The 20,092-nt window shown below is 43.6% G+C and overlaps 1 protein-coding gene and 1 long non-coding RNA gene across 2 annotated transcripts in view; one reads left to right on the forward strand and one right to left on the reverse strand.

The window, feature by feature from the left end:
• LOC119815404 overlaps positions 1 to 10,100 on the reverse strand; it is a 38,751-nt gene extending 28,651 nt beyond the window's left edge. Inside the window, exons 1-2 of the long non-coding RNA XR_005285504.1 lie at positions 10,051 to 10,100; positions 8,464 to 8,591 (exon numbers count right to left, since the gene is read on the reverse strand). This is a non-coding gene — a long non-coding RNA (uncharacterized LOC119815404). The remainder of the gene's footprint in view (positions 1 to 8,463; positions 8,592 to 10,050) is intronic.
• An 85-nt stretch (positions 10,101 to 10,185) lies between these two features.
• Ier3ip1 (immediate early response 3 interacting protein 1) lies at positions 10,186 to 19,441 on the forward strand. Its single transcript, XM_038329596.1, has 3 exons — positions 10,186 to 10,375; positions 17,456 to 17,557; positions 18,302 to 19,441. The coding sequence occupies exons 1-3, from the start codon at positions 10,285 to 10,287 to the stop codon at positions 18,355 to 18,357; spliced, it is 249 nt and encodes an 82-aa protein (XP_038185524.1). The 5' UTR covers positions 10,186 to 10,284; the 3' UTR covers positions 18,358 to 19,441.
• Positions 19,442 to 20,092: the final 651 nt, after the last annotated feature.

Consider the following 20,092-nt stretch of genomic DNA (forward strand, 5'->3'; position numbering starts at 1 on the left):
CTTAAGTGGATTTTTGTCATGGCATTTACCACAGCAACAGAAATGAGGACATTCAGAGAAAAGGAATTCTGTCATGTGGGGCAGATATGTAACCATGTCGTTTAGGGGGTCGTCCAACTGACCCCAAGGTCCAGTGACAGTTCCTTTGTCTCTCTTGACTATATGCCCTAGGTCTGACCACTTCATCATGTTTTCCATACCCACCCAAACCTCTTTCCATTATATGCACTTTTGTGGGGAGATTGTTACTGTGGTTTGAGTTTGAAAAGTTCCCCTTGTGTTTGAACCCTTGGTGACACTATTTGGGAAGGTTATGTTTGGAAGGTAGAGCCTTGCTGGAGGAATCTCATCATGGGGTGAGCGGGAGCAGGCTCTGAGGTTTTATAGCCTGACTTCCTATTCTTGCTCTGCTTTCTGGCTAGGGGATCTCACCTTCCCACTGCTACTTCTCCCTCTCCACAGTGGATTCAATCCCTGGAACTGTAAATCAAAATAAACTTTCTCCTCTAAGCTGCTTTTCATCAGGGTATTCTAACAAAGCAACAAAAAAGGAACTGATAGTGTATGTGCATATGCATGTGTGTATGTGTGTATGTGCGTGTGCATGTGTGTGTAAGGAGGGGTTTCAGGGTATTCTAACACAGTAACAGAAAAGGAACTGATTGTGCGTATGTGCATATGCATGTGTGTATGTGTGTGTGTGCGTGCGGATGTGTGTGTAAGGAGGGGCTTGCATGTGTCTGAGCAGGTTGTCAGGGTATTCTAACACAGCAACAGAAAAGGAACTGATAGTGTGTGTGTGTGTGTGTAGCGGGGGAGGTGAGGGGCACACACACATGCCATGGTGCACATGTGGGGGCCAGAGAGACAACTCCAGGGTCAGTTCCCTCTATCCACCTCTACGTGGGTCCTGGATTTGAACTCGGGTCACCAGGCTTGTACAAGTGCCTTGCTCACTGAGCTATCTCATTGGACCCCTTCTCCTTTCCTGAAGTCTATAATGTGAACGGAGACATAGCAGTCACTTGGGACAACGTGGTGAGTTTGAAGACAGGAACAATATGCTAATAGGACACAGGAATGGAAGGAAAGCTTGAGTCCTTGGGAACTACTGAGTCCCCATTCCAACTTCGGGCTTCCTATTTCCAGATTTCTTTTACATCAGGAAGAAAACAGGAAAAATAAAGTTTTATTCGCTTCATACTGAACAATGTTATTAGACAACCCCCAGTTGCACTTTAAAAACTATTGTGTGAATTTACCACATAGAATTAAAAACCTAGAAAATGAGTTAGTTTTTTGTCCATTCAAATGAGTACCCCCTTCTGATAAGTCACTTTGAGATGGGACTGCCTACTTCAGAGCGACTGTCCATGCTCAAGTCCTGTCTGAAATTGTCTACAGAGCCCAGGTATGAGGAGGCAGGTCATGGCGGGGCTTTGTATTTCTCTGAGTCCTAATCCTGCTATATCATGTCTTTTCTCCCTAAGATTTACTCCAACTGATTTAAAACCACTTCCACCCATCAAGCGTGCGTATCCCAAACTGCAGAGCTCGGCTGTTAATATGGACGTTAAAATGCAAACATCAAGGCTGGACGTGCAGTCATCAAAGGCAAAGTTCTAAATGTGTTTTTTTTTTTTTTTTCTGCTCCCTTACCAGCCCCTTGCTCATGCGTGGTCCTTTAAGTCACAGAAGAGCTGTTACATCTGGCAGTGCTGCGCTCACTCTGGGTCTCCAGTGCAGATCACCCTGAGTTAACTATGCCGGGGACCTTTTTGAAGAATGAGGTATTCAAGCAGACACAGAATTCTGGAGCGGCATTTGAAATCAGTCACTGTCAGGTCATGTCCTGCAGGTGTTCTGTCCTGGGTGTTCTAATTTTGGAGGGAAGTGGCTCCAAGCAGTGTGGAAAATCTCACTCTGAACACAATGCTTTAGCACTTGTGAATAAGTCAGGACATCGATTGTCTGAGAGTACCAGGTGCATTTAAAACAATCTAAGTGGGCCAGCAAAGAGCATTTCCAAACCCCAAGTTTTGTAGATTATATAAAGGGTTAAGTATTTTAGGAGAAAATTAATCTCCGTTTGAAAGTAAACTTGAGTTTTAAAAGTGATAATGCTAAGATGGCCCTCTCTTTCTGCATGGTTGCCCACATGAACAGGGTGGATCAGTCAGAAGGAGCCTGCACTGTGTCTTGGTCATTCTGTTTTCTGGGTGAGGTTTCTAGAAATGCTAACTGCTGAAGAAGGAACTAATCAGAACTTACCTTTCCTCATGATAGTGCTCTATGGGCACACAGGCTCAAGGACCTACATGTACAGGTGATTTTGAAATCAGTTTACTCCAAAAAAAAAATTCTATTAGGACAGAAGGACGGAAGGAAGGAAGGAAGGAAGGAAGGAAGGAAGGAAGGAAGGAAGGAAGGAAGGAAGGAGGGAGGGAGGGACAAAAGGGGAAGAGAGGAAGGAGGGAGGGGTACTCTTTATCTGACAATAGACACATTAGGTTTTCTGTTGCCTCTGATTGCAAACCCTTAGTTCTATTTAGGGCTGTGGCTCAGCCAGCAGTAGCGCTTGCTTATGTGACAGTGTTCCAGAGGATATTAATGCTGTTAATCATTTGTGAACTCATTGCCACTTGGTTTAGGTAATGGGTATAAAGGTGAGCTAGCTGCAGAGTCAACCCTAACCCAGTTATTTCCATGAGAAGCTTTCTTGCCAGTTTCTTGGCTTTACCATAGAACTGAGCCAATGCTTGCAACATTCTTTGAGTTTCTCATTGTAAGTAGGCAGACTGAGATAGGTAGGGGGCAGAGAAACTGTTCTTAGTTGGATTAGTCATTAAGAACACTGGATGAATTTCCAGAGTGCTCAGGTTTGATTCCAGGCAGGGACACAGTGGCTCATGACAGTAACTGCAATTTTAGAGGATCTATCGCCCTCTTCTGGCCGGTGTGGGCACTGCACTTATGCTGCACAGACATACAGGCCAAACATCCATTGAAAACACTAGAGAACAGAGCAGGTCCTAAAAGCGATCTGCTAGGTCAGAAACTGAGATGGAAGGGAGCACTGCATCGTCTTCACAAGTTCACGGTGACACAAGCGGAGATGCAAGCAGGTGCATAGCCAGTTCCAACAAGGCCAGAGCTCCATAGCACAGGCAAGTTCGAAAGCAGCTGACTGTCAATCAGCACTCACAATGGCGCTGTTCACAAGGCTTTTGTGGGCAGGTTCCAGCTTTGGATAAAAAGAACACCGAGGAAAAACCAGGGTATCAAGAAATAAGCCTCATATGGTAACTAGTTCTGCTGAACAGTTGGGTAGTTACAGACAGGCATGCCCGGGAGGGAGGGGCTGAGGCTCTCTGTCTATAGAGCAGTCTGAGCTGATTTGCAGTCTTAAGGAGACCACCAAAGTGGCTTTCACTTGAGAAGGATGCTTGGGAAACACCTTTCTACAGCCAGCCACCTGTTCCTACTCTAGGACAGAGACGCTCGGCGCAATTTAGAAACAGTAGTCTCACGCACCGCAGTGAGTCATCGTCCTGAAACCCCTTGACGCCACACGACAGCAAGAGCGTCCCTGAGAGCAAAGCCTGCAGTTCTCAAATGATAAAAGCCGCTGCTCTCGTCCAGCTTTTACATCATCTCCTAAGGACAGTGGCTTCCTGGGTGGTTGTTAATGATGGCTTTCTTTATTATATTTCAGACCATTTAGCAAAGTTTATTGATTTATACTTCCTTGTAATTAGTTGTAGTGATTTAAATAGCTTTTACAGCCCTCTAGAGAATGGCTTTTTCAAAGGCTCAACGTTTCCCCCAAATTGTGTACTTTAAAACATGGTTAAATACTGCTCAAATTCGGCACTATTACTGGTGAAACTGCAACTTTAAATGTCCTTGTTTTCTCATCTCTCTGCTTAAATGAAGAGATCATCCAGTTACTTGGCAGCCAATCACAGTAGCAGCAACGAGCATCAGCTGAGTTTTCCCAGTAAACTAAACCTTGTGATGGATCTCTTGGTCTATTAACTCATACGATCCTCTCAATAACCTACAAAGTGGAGCCTATCGAATTGAACCTCAGGGTTAAGATATTAAATTACTAAGTAGCAAAGCAAGGATTTGAACCTGGAGCCAGTGACACTTGGAAATCTTTTAATTTTACCATTCAATACCGCAGCTCACTAGTAAGTGAGCCACGCCGACCCCCATCTGCACCGTGTGTACCAAAATTCCTGAGGATGAATCTTCTGTGCCTATTTCCTCCTAATTGAAGCATTCCCTCCGGAGGGGAGGCTTCTTAAAACTCAGGAAGCAAATGAAGTTTGCAAGGCTCAGGAAGGAAACAAATACAGGTGAGGATGCCCCTGAAACTAGATCCACAAGGCTCTTCCCCAAGGTTGCAAAAGCAGGGACAATCCTGGGGAGAGGAAACTGCAGCCAGTCGATTGCAAATCGGGCAGGGAGCTCCAGAGATGCAGCTTTTGTGAGTCCTCGCCCATGCTTGGGTGGTGTGGTGGTTTGAAAGAAAATGACTCCCAAAGGGAGCGACACTATTAGGAGGTGTGACGTTGTTGGAGTGGGCGTCGTCTTGGTGGAGGAAGGGTGTTATTGTAGAAGCAGGCTTTGAAGTCTTAGCTATGCTCAAGATAGCAAGTGTCTCAGTTCACTTCCTATTGCCTTCTGATCAAGATGTAGCCAGCACCATGTCTGCCTGCACACCACCATACTCCCCACCATGCTGATAATGAACTGAACCTCTGAAACTGTAAGCCACATTTCAATTAAATGTTTTCTCTAATAAGAGTTGCCATGGTCATGGTGTCTCTTCACAGCAATAGAAACCTTAGCTAAGACAGGTGAACTTTTCAGAAATGCAGCTGCCTTTGAGTCATCCGTGTCCCTGTATATAACCCCTGACCGAAGCGCCCCTAAGTAACTCCGGCCAACTGACTGTTCACCTAATTAGACTAGGATTAAATAATTTCTTTGGTCTGTCATCAATGCTCTGCCTGTGTGAATAGATGTTTGGGGTAATGGGGGAAATCACATAGCAGTTACCTTATTTGTAAGGATACCGACAGAATCCTTTTAACAACCTATCCTTCCCTAACTCACTCAAAGCTAAAATAACACTCTCGTGATTCCTTTGCCTATGGTGTCATGCTCCTGGATTGATAAATACTCCAGAAAGACACTGTTCAGAATGGACCACCAAAGAATTAACAACACCAAACACTTAGAAGACCTTAGCTGAGATGATTTCTCATATATATCCCTAGATGACGAAGCCATTGGTAGGTGGAGACTGTCCCTGGTCTACAACTGAATTTTATCCCCCCCACTTCTTCCCTCCAAGAGTGGGCAGAGAAGCAAAAGCAAGGGTACCTTTATTTGCCACACAAGAGTAACAGCCTGACCAGGACAGCAAGAAATCTGATGAGTCGGTCTTAGAATGAACTTCCTGCCTAAGGTAGGAACCCCAAGCACAGGAAGCCAGCAAGTCCATCTCTAGTGGTCTTTCTGTGTCTCCCACATTGAGCGCTCTTGTTGCCTCCTGTTTGACTCTAGAGCACCCACATGTGTTGGCTGTCAGTTGAGCAATGGTCAGTTGAATGAAGGAAAGAAAATAAGGCTAGCCATGGGACCAGCTGCCAAGGAAGAGCTGTCAGAAGTCTCTTTGGTCCTAGTTGCTATGACAGTCTCTGCCAGCTGCTTTCCTGGCTTTGTTGGGCACAGGGCTCTGGCTGTCGGGGCCAGTGCTTCCCTGCAGCCAGGGTGTTGTTTCCCCTAAAGCTTCCTCGCCCTTGAGTTTCCCACCTGTCAGAGAATCTCAAACAGGATAGCATTAAGTCACCACGTTGAGCCTGAAGCTCTCATCAGAGCCCATCCTACTTATTTTCATTTATTTATTTATTTGATTGGTTGGTTGGTTGGTTGGTTGGTTGGTTGGTTGGTTTTTTAAGACAGTGTTTACTCTGTAGCTTTGGAGCCTGTCCTAGAACTAGCTCTTATAGACCAGGCTGGCCTCAAACTCACAGAGATCCACCTGCCTCTGCCTCTCTCAAGTGCTAGGATTAAAGGCATACATCACTCTCTCCCGGCTGCTCCTCCTACTTCTATCAAAGTACTTAGCAAAAAGAAAAGAATACATAAATCGGACTTGATCAAAATCACACATGCTTGAATAGAAACAGCACCATAAAGAAAGTGAAAAGATAGTTCATAGAATAAAAAAAAAAAAAACTTCCAAATCATATATCTTGTGGAAAGCTAAGGCCTACCAGACCAAAAGAAGCCAACCTGGAGTCTGCCTGGAGCTGTTAAAGGTCCTGTCTGCCTAGCCAATAAGGAGCTACCAATTGGTGTTTCCAGAGTGCCTAGGAACAGGTGCTGTCAGAGGTACTGATCATGCTAGCCAATGAGAGCTGAGCATGAGATGCCAACTGTCAATGGATCGGAACACCTGGGTGCTGGGAGGGTATTACTTAAGTTTCCCACTGTTAGATGAATGAGTCTGCTGTAAGACTTCTACCTGACTCCTGGCATCTGTGTTTGTTGATATCGCGCCTTTTCACCCCGAGGAAGACATTAGGACCAGCAACGATATCTGATATGAGACTTGCATCTACCATATGTACAGAATCCTTATACTCAATTAACAGCTAAGCTTAGATCAAAATAGATATTTCTCCAGAAAAGATATGCAAGTGGTAAGAGTAGACAAGAAAACTGTAAGATATATTATATTATATTAGTAAATGCAAGTCAAATTGCTAGCGAGAGCAAATTGCTACCACCATGATAGAAGGGCAGCCAGGGGCTGGGTATCTGGCTTAGTTAGTAGCATGCTCTCCTAACATGCCCAAAGTCCTGGGTTCAATCCTCAGTGCTAGCACATAGAACCTGGTGAGGTGGAACATACCTGTAATTCCTTCACTTGAGAGGTGGAGGCAAGAGGGTCAGAAGTTAAAAGTCATTCTTGTCTACACAGTAACTTCAGGGCCAGCCTTCTCCACACAACACCCTGCCTCAAACAAATGGGAAGTTGACAGGTGTCAGTGATGACGAGGGAAACTGGATTCCTAATAAACGGCTTGTGGAGATATAGCCATTCCAGCAAACAGTTCAGTGGGTCCTCAAGAAAGTGACATCATCATCACGACACCGAGAATGTCCACTAAGGACATTCTGCTTAGCTAGTGGATGTTGAGCTTCTTATGGACCAATCAGGTGCCTTAGGGAGGCAAGGTGAGACAGCAACACACCCTTTCATGATCAAGCAAATGCAGCATAAACAAATGTAACACATCTTTACATCCTTAACAGAGGCGGCAGAGATGAATGTAACACACCTTTACACAGTTAAAGTAATAATCCGCTGCATAAACAAATGTACCACACCTTTGCCCAGTTAAAAGAACATCCCACCACAGATGGGCCTGTGCTCAGCAGGCAAGAGAGCTCACTGTCCAAACATGAGGACCGGCATTCTCACCCTGGTACCCACATAAAAGCTGTGGCTGCCTGTGCCTGCAACCTCAGCACTGGAGGCAGAGACAAATGTATCTGGGAGCTCGCTGGCCAGCCAGCCTAGTGAGCTTCAGGTAGAGCAAGAGTCTGCATCAAGAGAATAAGTCAAAGAACGATAGAAAGACATTCAGCCTCCTCCTCTGGGTTTAGCACCATAAGCATGGGCATCTGTACCTGAAAACTCATGTATACACACCACATATACACATCACACACACACACACACACACCCTTTGCATTACAATGCTGATTAAATTTCAGCATACATTTTGGAGAGAACATTCAAACCACATTGTTTATTAAAGTAAAAGTTAACAGGATCTACTGCTGGATTGTATGCAGGATGTAAAAGTGAAAGAGAGACCCAGGAACGATCCTAGAATTTTCCTCTCAGCTCTGGAATTCACTCATATATACTCTATTTTTCAAAGATTCATTTATTTTTATTTTGTGTGTATGGGTAGTTTTGCCTGCATGTATATTGGTGCAATGAATATGTGCAGTTCCAGAATTGGCCAGAAGAGGGTGCTGGATCCTTTGGAACTGGAGTTATAGTTGCTAGTGGCCTTGGGTGTGTGCTCAGAACCAAAATGGGTCCTCTGCAGGAACAGCTAAATGTTCTTAACCACTGAGCTAGCTCTCCAGCCCTATCCCATACACATTCTTTGTTTTCTCTTTCAGGAAGAAACTGATTATTGAAGGTCCTAATTCCTTGATACTTGTTAAGAAGCAAATAAAATCACTGACTCCAAATCGGTAGTTATAAGTTATATAGCATATATAGTATATACTATATAAAGTTATTATAGCAAGATGGCATATGATAACAAACTGTTATCATACTGTTGTCTCTTAGCCCAGAGAGAAAACCCCAGACAAATAAAACGTCCTGAAGGAAATGAAAAGTCATCACTGTCTGACCTTGTAAAGACAGTTTCACCTCCAGCAGGAACATCTGATAGGGTGGTGAGCATGAGTCCCCATAAAGCCCTCTCAAACATCCATCTGAAGTTCAGCACCAGACCACAACCGGTTTAAAACTCTCAGCCCTCAAAGATAAAAAACAAAAACATTCTTTTAGTTTCTTCTCTGTTGTTGTTTGAGAGACTTTTAGTTATTTGTTGTTGTTTATTTATTTATTTATTTTGTTATTTTTGAGACAGGGTTTCTCAGTGTGGCCCTGGCTGTCCTAGAACTACTCTGTAGACCAGGCTGGCCTCGAACTCAGAGACCGGACTGCCTCTGCCCAAGTGCTGAGATTAAAGACTTGCACCAACAAAATTTATAAAGCTCATTGGAGAGCTTTATAAATTGTAACAACTTGCGCTGGGCATGGTAGCATAAACCTTTGAAGCCAGCACTAAGAAGGCAGAAGCAGGTAGATTTCTGTGGGTTCTAGACCAGCCTGGTCTACACAGAGAATGCCAGCCAGCTACAGGTAGACAGTGAGGCCCTGTCCCTAAATAAGTAAATAAACTGAAATATCTACTTTATACATATATATGTGTGTGATACAATTTCTAGGATTTTGAATTTCTTTGAAAATAAAGCTGTTTGTTTCTTGAGACAGGGTTTCTCTATGTAGCTCTGGGTGCCCTGACCTCACTGTATACAAGATCCCCCTGTCTCTGCCTCCCAAGTGCTGGGATTAAAGGTGTGCGCCACCACCACTCAGGGCAACATTTCTCTTATGGGATATAATCTGCTGTTAACAGTTTAGGCTACAAACCTGAAATTTTGAGAAATAATAAATCAAATAACACAACAGCAGGACGTGTATACTTCCTTCCAAGCTGCTTTTGCTAGATTTTTAAAATAGAAAGGGCCTCGGAGATGACCATCACCTAATTTTATAACAAAAAGTGGCAGAAGCCCAGAGAAATAAACCTGGTTTTTATGGCAGTCAGAGAATCAGTCCATGTGGCAATTGGAAGGCACTGCTCTAGGCAGCTCTAATCCAGCTTCCAATCCATCCACCCATGGTCTGTCACTTCCTGTTTCAGTTAATTTTCTGTTGGTACAACAAAACCCTGAACATACTCGTCAAGAAGGACTGGGTCATCATCCTAGGGCCGCAGCCATGAACAGTTAGGGATGTTAATATATCCAAGTCTTTCCATATGGCGTGGGTGAAAGAGCTTCCTTTCCCCTTCTGTATTATTTATATTCTGGCTAGAGTTTGATCAAGTTTGAACGCTTCTCTGTGAATAATGTCAATAATTTTAAACGTTTTGACAGTCTCCATTTTTTCAAGGGTAAAATCTGAACACAAACTTTTCACACAGTTCTTGGGAACATGTGGGCAGCCGGGCTCAAGAGAAGCACAACACAAGCCTCATGCGTGGCTCACAACCACAGCAAACAAAAGAGCAAAAGTAGACAGAAAAATTGCTAGAAAAAAAATTTACTTCAAATATATTCCCATTACTTCAATATAAAAAGAACACTTTTAAATTGCATGATACTCCACATCTGTTTTCTCAGCCCCTGTCTGTGAAGAATAATTACCATATCAAGTGTTCCAGACTCCTGTGGCTCATCCCAGGACGTGGTACTCCGTCGCGGACTCAGCACGGGGCGGGGCTCAACCAGAGGAGGCGGGGCACAGACAGAGGGGGCGGGGCTCCTCGATGAGCGCGGTTTGGGCCGCGAGGGCTCCCGTAGCCGGGCGCGGTGGAGGCGCCACGTCCCGGGAGGTGTCCGGGAAGGAGTCAATAGGCCTGGGAACTGCTTGGGGTGGCCATGGCCTTCACGCTGTACTCCCTGCTGCAGGCGGCCCTGCTGTGCGTGAACGCCATCGCTGTGCTGCACGAGGAGCGCTTCCTCAAGAACAGTGAGTGCCGGGGCTGGGGTGGGGGCTGGGACTCGGCGGGGCGCCTGGGAGAGGGGCGTCCCCGCGCGGCGAGCCGGGGTGGGCGTGTGGGGCCTGGGGCCGGCGGCGGAGGAGCCCCGACTCGATTCCGTCTGCCTGATGTTTCGCTGAGACAAATCCGTGCATTTTTGTTGGTGTTGTTACCGATTTTATAGAGGGAAAGCTGGCAGAGGAGTTTTGAGTTCAGAGCTGGGAGTGGGGGCGCTTTCAGCGTGCTCGTCTTTGGAATGACTGGTGGGGAACCTGAAGGTAGCAGTAGACGTTGGTGGGAGGTCGGGTTGATGGTGAAAGGAGTTAGCAAGGACTCCAGCCACCCTTGTTCTAGGTGCACGCCCCATTGGGTGTATACCGTGCTGGAATCGAGGAAAATACAAACATGAAGACACACGCACGCGTTATGGTTTCTTCGTCCTCACAATCAGATCTTCTTGCCAGACTGGTCCAGCTGCTTCTTGCTGTATAGGACAAAACAGAAAGGACTACGTGATGTTAGACATTTGTTTCAATATACCAACTGTGTCCTTGGAATCATTGAAACTCAAACCCAAAGGCAAGAATAATGCATTTCATATGTTACTCCGGAAGAGATGAACACGAATATGTGACAGGCCTCTCTAACAGGAGCAGGTTACACCAATCACCTGCTCTTAAGATGAAGTTTAATCTAACTTAAAATGAGTAACAGATGTGCCGAATATTAGAAAGATGTAGGGTGATATTAGCCTGAGAATCTGGAAAAAAGGTGTGTCTGACCCGAAGTCTGATAAATGAGTAAATATTAACTAGGTGAAAGAAAATATTGGGGCCAGTTTGGAGGCTGAAGCCTTGAATACTGTTACTCTGGTAGGAAAACCAAGGTAGGTGGAAATAGTTGTAACTAAGGACATGCCATGGCCAGGTTTATGTTACTGAGTTCTCTTGGGTGCAGCGCGAAGGGATGGGAAGGGAAAGGAATGGATTTGGAATACAACCTTAATATTGGTAATAACTAGTAATTGTGTAGTTGTGTGCAGGATTGGTGTTAGGTGTTTTACGTGTGTGTGTGTGTGTAAGTAAGTGTGTAAGAGAGAGCGTGCAAGAGAGCTTACTGCAACTCTGTGATACAGTTAGAGTTTTTATTCCAGCCTTCAGATAGGGAATCTAAAGCAGAAAGTGAGCTCATAACTTCTAGGATCGCATGGATAGAAGTTGGCACAGTTAAGCACACTGACTCCAGAGTCCATTTCTTTACCTCTGGACTATACAGAGAACTCTTCGTGATCGTGTGACGCGTTGGATTGTGATCTGACTTCGTGGCACCTGTGGCTGTGACCTTATCTGGAAAAACATCTTTGAAAATTTGTAATTAAGTTGAGCTCTTCATAAGTGGATTAGGTGTTAGGCCTTAGATCTAGTCATTGATATCCTTATAAGGCGAGCGAGATACAGAAGCATACAGACACACACTTAAAGAAGTGGTCACAGAGGCAGAGATTGGAGTGGCTTGGTTTCAAGCCAAGGAACCCTGGAATTCCAGCAACTACCAAAGAGATGTTACAGAAGGCCTGGATGAGATTATCCCTCAGAGTTACCAGAGGGAACCAGTTCTGCTGGATTTTGGACTTGGCCTCCAAAACTCAGAAAGTGATTTCTGTTGTGTTAAGCATTGTCCATGGTGCCTTCCTTATTAAGGCAGCCCCGGGAGACTAGTACAGACTAGAAAACAAGGCAGAATGTATTGTTGGGGAGGCTTGAAACTTTAATGCCAGACTGAGCTACAAAGTGAGTTTAAGGCCACTGGAAAGGTTAGTGAGACTCTGTCTTAGAAAGTAAAAAGACAGCTGGACATACAGCTCATTGGTAGAGTCCTTGCCTCCGGTGCACAGCCCTGGGTTCAGTCCCTGCTGCTCCCAGCCACACACACACAAAGAGCACGTTGGATACTAGTAATGAGGGAGAAAAGATGAAGCCAAAAATTTCTCCGGCTTCCTGTCTTAAGCCATTGAGTGAAATATCTTTATGGTGTTAGAAATGCGGAGGGAAATTGGATGGTGGCGGTTGGTCAGGAGGTGAGACAAAAATGAAATAAGTCTGGACTTGTTCACTTTGAGATGTGTGTGGGGCGTGCAAATAGATGTAGAGTAGCTGATGGATCGAAGACGGTAGAAATGAACCAGGGTAGAGGTTGAAATGGAATGTGTTAAGACAAAAAGGGGGAAATGTTGCAGAGTTTTTATTTATATTGTGAAAATGTATTACGGTGGTTGGCTTAATAAAGAGTGGAATGACCAGTAGCTAGGCAGGAGAGAATAGGCAGAACTTCTAGGCAGAGAGAGGAACTCAGGATGAATCTAGGTTTGTGTGCAAGAGATGACAGCAAAACACTTAAGAAGCCGGACATATGGTACAGAAGAGAGGTAACCAAGCCACGTGGCAGAACATAGATTAATAGAATCAGGTTAATTTAAGTTATAAGAGCTAGTGGGACTAAGCCTAAGCTAAGGCCAAGGTTTTGTAATTAATAATAGTCTCTGTCGTTATTTGTGAGCTGCTGGCCCAAAGAGCATAAAGCATTCCACTGCTCTTCGAACCCACAGTCCCAAAGTCTATAACATCCAAACAAAAGCATTGTCTGGCCTATCGCGGCAATACGCCACTCCTGGCACCAACTTTTGTCTTAGTTAAGTTAGAATTTCTATTGCTGTGAAGAGACATGATGACCACAGCAACTCTTATAAAAGAAAACATTTAATTGAGGTGACAGCTTACAGTTTCAGACATTTAGTTCATTATCATCATGGCAGGGAGCATGGCAGCTACTGTAGGCAGACATGGTCCTGGAGTAGGAGCTTAGAGTTTCACATCTTGATACGGAAGCAGCAGGAAGTGGACTGTCTTACTGGGTGTGCCTTGAGCACATATGAGACCTCAAAGCCACCTCCAGTGACACACCTCCTTAAACAAGGCTGCACCTATTCCAACAAGGCCATGCCTCTCAATCATGCCACTCCCTTTGGGAGCCATTTTCTTTCAAACCACCACATCCACTAATGTATAAAAATATTATTTATCATGACCAAGTGCGATTTACCCAGAATTGCAGGATCAGTTCAACATTTTATCATATTAACAGCAGAAATCACTGACCAACACAATTGGCAGAGGAAAGGCCTTCAGAAAGCCAGTCCTCGGTTAATGGTGTTTGTAACAATGAATGGGGCCAGGCCTGCTTGTTTGGGTTTCTGTCCCACCCGGTACCCCACAACTGTTTAGCCCCAAAGAAAATCACACATAGGTCTCTAAAGTTATAAAGCTGATTGGCCCATTAGCTCTAGCCTCTCACTGGCTAACTCTCACATTCTGATTAACCCATTTTTCTGATCTATGTTAACCATGTGGCTCAGTACCCTTTTTCAGTGGTGCAGATCACATCCTGCTGCTTCGGTGGTCTGGGCAGGAGTGGGAGGAATCAACTTTCTCCTTCCCAGAATTCTCTCCTGTTCTCATTACATCATTTCTACTTCCTGTCTGTTTTTCCCGCCTATACTTTCTGCCTGGCCAGTCAGCGTTTTATTTAAAACATGATTGACAGATTACAGACAATTCTCCTACACCAGGTGTTCATCAAGGGGGCTGGGAATGACTTGTAGTGTTTGCTACAAAAGGAAGAGAAGGATTTAATTCCCAGCACAGTCATTAAGGCCAGGTGTGGTTTGTGCCCATAATCACATTCTGGGGAGGCAGAGATAGGATGGACCCTGGGGCTTGCTGGAGAGTTACTCTAGTGGAATCTGCAAACTATAGGTTCATTGAGAGAATCTGTCTCAAAAACAAATAAGGCGGGTAGTGATTTAGAAGGACACCAGACTTTAACCTCTAGCCTGTGCATACACATGTACATACACATGCACACAAAATGAAAAATAATACTTATCAAACTAGAAATAGGAGGAGATTCCTCAAGCAGCCATACATCTAAGAAAATGTCTCAGCTGTTAGCACGCTTGCTGGCGAAAGTCTGGATGCTTTCCCTGACCAAGGAGAAGACATGGAGGCCTCTCTTCCTGTTTCTGTTTAACCTTGCGCTGGAGATTCTGCCCAGGGAAATTTGACAAGAAGTAAGAAATAAAAGATCTACATTGTGAGGTTTAAAGGGCAAAACTATCCGTTTGCAGATAATATACTCTTGTGTATATAGGAAATCCTGAGCAGTGCATTAGAAAGCTGTGAGGCTGATCATACGCAGGCTTACTAAGGTTGGGTCACACAAGAAAACACATGAAGACCTGTTGCTCAGGGCTGGAGTGAGGACTCAGTTGGTAAAGCGCCCCCCATAAAAGCCTGAGGACTTGATTTGAATCCCTGTCATCCATATAAATACTGGCTGGGCTTGGTGGCCTGCTTATAATCCGGCATTCCAGGGGTGGAGGCAGTAGTGCCTACAGCCAGCTTGCTAGCTAGACTTGTCAAATCTGTGAGCTTGGGTTCAGCTAGAGACTGTACCTCGAGACAGAAGATGAAGAACAGTCAGAGAAGCTCCCGGCGTCAACCTCTGCTCTCTCCATGCACACAGGTGCATGTACCCCACACACAAATGCACACTTGACGTCAGCCTCTGGTCTCTTCGTGCTCACGGGTACATACACGCCCCACACCAACACATACCAAATTCCTGAACAAAATAGTTGAGAAGCCCTGTGTAGCACTTTGTAGAGGGAAACTATGACAAGCATCTCTTCCCCCTGGTCCTTCACATGTGTTCGTGTTTGTCTGTGGACACATCATATAGGAATTATCCTCGCTTTCCAAATGTTCATTGTCTAGAGATGAAGCCCAGTCATACTTCTTTCTCTGGTAGATAGCCATCTTTATAAGCTTCTTTAAAAACTTTTATTTTTTTCTTAATTTCGGTTTATTTTTGTTTGTTTTCTTGGAGCTGGAGTGATGGCTCAGAGGTTAAGAGTATGGGCCACTCTTCTGGTTCCTGAATTCAATTCCCAGCAACCACATGGTGGCTCACAACCATCTATAATGAGATCTGGCGCCCTCTTCTGACCTACAGACATACATGCAGGCGGAAAACTACATAATAAATAAATCCTAAAAAGAAAAATAACTTTTAAAAAGTTTTTGTTCTTTATTTTTTGATCTTTGTGTGTGCAAGTGTGTGTGTGCAAACGTACGTTGAGGTCTGAGGACAAACTCAGGTGTAGGTCCCTGCATTCCACCTTGTTTGAGCCAGGATCTCTTTTGTTGCTGCACACATCAGCGTTGCTGGCCCTCAGGCTTACAGAGAGTCTGCTGTTTCCACCTACCGTCTCTCCACAGGAACACTGGTGTTACAGATACGCAGCTGGCTTCATGTGGGGGCTGGGGTTCGAACTCACGTCTTTGTGTGAGGGCTGGGGTTTGAACTCACGTCTTGTGCTTGCACAGCAAGTGCTCTCTCTACATGTGAACCATCTACCTGTTCCTTAAAACTGTTGTGGAATGATTTGTTCCTCTCATACTCATGTGTATTAGAAATAAAAAATAAATAAATAAATAAATGGAGTTATTCAGAAATATTGTGATCCTAGAATTCATATTATCTTCCCTTTTCTCAGTTTTAACTCATTTTAGTTCAGTTCAATTCCACAGCTCAGAATTCATCTCATTTTCCATTATTCCTGATTAACTCAGTTCACTGTAATTCCACTTAGTTCCACAGCCATTTGCTGAGTACTTGCTGTGGTGTGGGGAAGTGGAAGCATGAAGACAGGTGATTGTATTACAGTCCCTGTCCTCCAGGAGTTTGTGGGAAATTCCTGAAAACACCCAACCAAGGAGAAGAAAGTCCCTACAATAAGTAGGATTTGGTGAACAAAGAGAAAGAGGGTTTACTGTGGCCTGGGTCTGGATGTGACAGTCAGACCCAGATCAGAAACTGGCTTTAACAACCGATGGGTAATTGGCTGGGCCAATGTCCTTTGTGTCTGTTGGGGTTTTGCTCCAGCTCATCGTACCACACTCCACAATGCCAGTTTAAGGGGTTTGCAGTCCATTGGCCATTGTCACTGAGTTCTGAGTTTAAAGAAAATCTAAAGGGATTGAAACAGTGAGATTTTGAAAGTCTGGTACTAACACCTGTGATGGAGGTTGGAATGCACTGTGAAAGCAAAACCCACTGCCGCCCTTGAGAGCTGAGGGAAGGGCTAGGAGCAGACCCTCGCGGCTGGGTGCGGGCATGGGGTGGGGGGTTGGTCAACTTCTTTGTGAAGTTGAATTTGAGACGGTTTCAAGCCACAACAGGACAAAAATGCAGACAGTCATTATTTAACTGTTATCTCAACCCAGTAAGAGCTGATTAGGTGTGAGTTTCCTGACGCTTGGGCTCTCTCGTGTATAAGATAGACTTGTCTTTCGGTTTAGAGGTTAGCATGCCAGGAATTAATTAACGCTGTAGTCATGTGAGAGAAAATGGACCTGAAATGAGGACAAGAGAAGGACGAATCGCTGAAATGAGGACATGAGAACTGGTGGATAAAGGGTGAAAGTGGCTTGTAATGACAGGGGAAATGACAGAGGGGTGAAAGACTCATTTACAGAGAATGGCTCAGAATGCAAAAATGAAGAACGATCAAGGAAAATGGGAAACTGTGCTCCAAAGGCGTGCCCAAACTGCACGTTAAAATTTGCCCATGTGATTCCCAGCTACTGCGTTTTCCTGTTGATATAACTTTTTAATTGTGTTAGTAATTATTCGCCCTAGCATATTTTTAGTTCTGCACTGAGAAGGGGTCCTTTGACCATTTTAAGGAAAGAAATAAGCAAGTTGTGACACCATGGGATTGTTTGGACTGTAGATTATTTTACAAATTCAAAGTGGAATGAAGAGAATATGATTGTTGCCACTATCAAAAGAGGGGGAAAAAACTACTGAATTCAATATCTTAACTCTAAGATGTATGACTTTATACTTTGTCTATACAGGGCTCAAACTAATATTTTAAGAGATACTAATGAGGGAACAAGACAGCACATAATACATTTAACTCAGCTAATCATCTTTCTCTTGTACAGTTGGCTGGGGAACAGACCAGGGAATTGGCGGATTCGGAGAGGAGCCAGGAATTAAATCTCAACTCATGAACCTGATTCGGTCTGTACGAACAGTGATGAGAGGTAAGAAGAAACCTTTAGGTTACAATTGTGTGTTACCTAAAGCAAAACTTTTGAGAGTGAGAACTATCGGGTTCTCATTTGTACTGGGAACTCTTTCTTCTTTAACCTGGATTTACTGCTTGAAGGCTGCTGGTCTCTTTCTTACGTTGCATCTGATTTCTAGGAGATGGATGTTACGAGTGACCTCCACGTTGCAATGTAGAATAGTTCTGTATCTGGCATTGTATTGGAAATATTGTGGAGCAGTTCAACCAAAGAGTGCAGGCACCTTGTATTTAGACATTGAGATTAGAGACTTTTCATGTCTTAATCATAGCTTGGGATTTGGGATTCATTGTTCTTGAGTTTATTCTTTTTAATGAAACCACAGAACCTTCTTTGCACTGTATTTCTGCTCAAGTGTGCAGCCATGTGGATCTGCCTGGTCCTCTATATTCCCAGAGCTGCGCCAGCACCATCCAAAGATGCAGGGTGGTGGTCCACACCTATAATCCCATCCCTTGGGAGGCAGGGAAAGGAAGTTGTTGCGAGTTCCAGGCCAGCCTAGAGTACAGAGGAAAATATCATAAGCTTTATGATAGTGAATTTTTCTATTATTAATTACTATTACATTATGATTATGATGGCATAGTTTTTAGATACTTCATCCTCCTTGGAAGCTACTTGTTACTGTTTAGCTTTTTTCTATTTTTTTTTGTTGTTGTTGTTTTCTTTTTATAGTAACAAACTTTTTTTCCCTTGCAGTGCCATTGATAATAGTAAACTCAATTACTATTGTATTGCTTTTGTTATTTGGCTGAACATCGTTGGAAAACCAGAGACTCAGAAGAGATGCCCAGAAGTTACTATTTCCATTGTGACTGGAATATCCGTGTTTTAGCAGGCTCATCTTGCAGTTGACAAAAATGTAAAGTTGACAATAAAGCCAGTTTCTATTTACCTGATTTTTCTCAATATTGCACTTGTAGTTTCAGTACAAAGGTCAGCTCATCGGCAGCAGGATCGCTCCAGGACTGCACACACTGCTGCGGTTAAAATGGGCAGAGGTTGTTAAAGGGCTGCTGCCTCTGCCTGTTAGATACTGCTCTGTCTCACAGCTCAGGGATGGACTTCGCCCCAAAGTGTTGGGATCCTTTGTTGTTTAGATATGACCTAAGAGTAATTAACTTCCTATATAAACTTAAAGAGTTTTTTAAAGGAACAATGACATATAATTGACAAATTAGTAATTTGGGTAATTTATTTTGATCTCTTTGATTAATTAGTTTACACCATCTCTGCTATAAAGAAATGTATACATAACTACATATCAGACAATACCCTGATTTCAGGAAGAATTACAATTCTGTAAATCAGTTGTTTGGTGACTGTGGGTTTGAGTTCTTTTTAAGCTGTTGTTGACCTGAACAGTGAGACCAGAGTATTTACATATTTTCATTGGTAGAGTCTTCCTTGTTTACAATGATGATTTGTTTGATAAAATTAGTATAACTGTTACTTGGCAAAATCAGCCCATACGTTCACAAAGTAAGTGTTTGAGCAGGCTGTTTACCATGATGCGCGCCTCCTTCCTTGTCATATTTCCATGTCTTGGTGGAATAGCATGGTAAAGGTACGGTTCTTGGTTGCCATTCTGTCTCAGTAGACCATTTATGCTCGATAACTTTTATGTTTTGTTTTTGTTTTTATGTCTTTTGTTAATGTCTTAGGCCAACCTTGAGAGGGTCTTTGCTCATCCCATAATACTGCAGTACAGTTTTACATAGGAAGATTTAAACTGTGTGAATACTGTATGAAATGTTTCAGTTACAGTATTTCAAAGGGGTGGGATGGCATCTTTCTGTATAGGAAAACTTTCATAAATAAAGTTGACTTTCCAACTCATGCATTTGGTTTGTGCCTTAGTATAAATCTAGCATTATTAATTTGTTCACTTGTTTAAACTGTTGAATAAATTTGTAATAATTAATATTCATAATTTGTGTATTTCTTCAGTGAATTAACTGAATTGTTGATATAAGTCAAGAGGACCCTCAAATCGCTTTTATGGCTTAAGTTAATTCTAAAACTGGAGCCCGTGCTGAAGATCTGGTCATGTCTTAATTGGAGAGGGCTGATCTTTCATTTGGACACAAGGGCTGGCAGCTGGACCAGGAAAAAGCATTTGAATGCTTGACTCCTATCATACTCGGTAGTAGGATGGTCCTGTAGACTGAGTTAATAGACCAGTCTTGGTGACTCACACCCAATTTTATTTTCTAAAAACATTGAAGGTGATTAAATCCAAGTTGGAGCCCCTAATCAGCTCTTTAAAAAGTGATCAATTGAGGGCATTCCTATTTCAAATTTTCAAAATGAGACTTTGGTCCTACCCCCACTGTTCATATAAGACACAACCACACACCTTCCTATTAATTTAGTTTGGAATATTGTTCAAGTTCACTCTACTGGGAGCCTGCAGGACCAGTGTACTGAGCACAGCAGTTGAGAGCATGAAGTGCTGGTTCCAAAACACTTGCTTCTGGAGCCGTCCGT

This window comes from Arvicola amphibius, chromosome 5 (assembly GCF_903992535.2).
Source record: "Arvicola amphibius chromosome 5, mArvAmp1.2, whole genome shotgun sequence".
NCBI lineage: Eukaryota > Metazoa > Chordata > Mammalia > Rodentia > Cricetidae > Arvicola > Arvicola amphibius.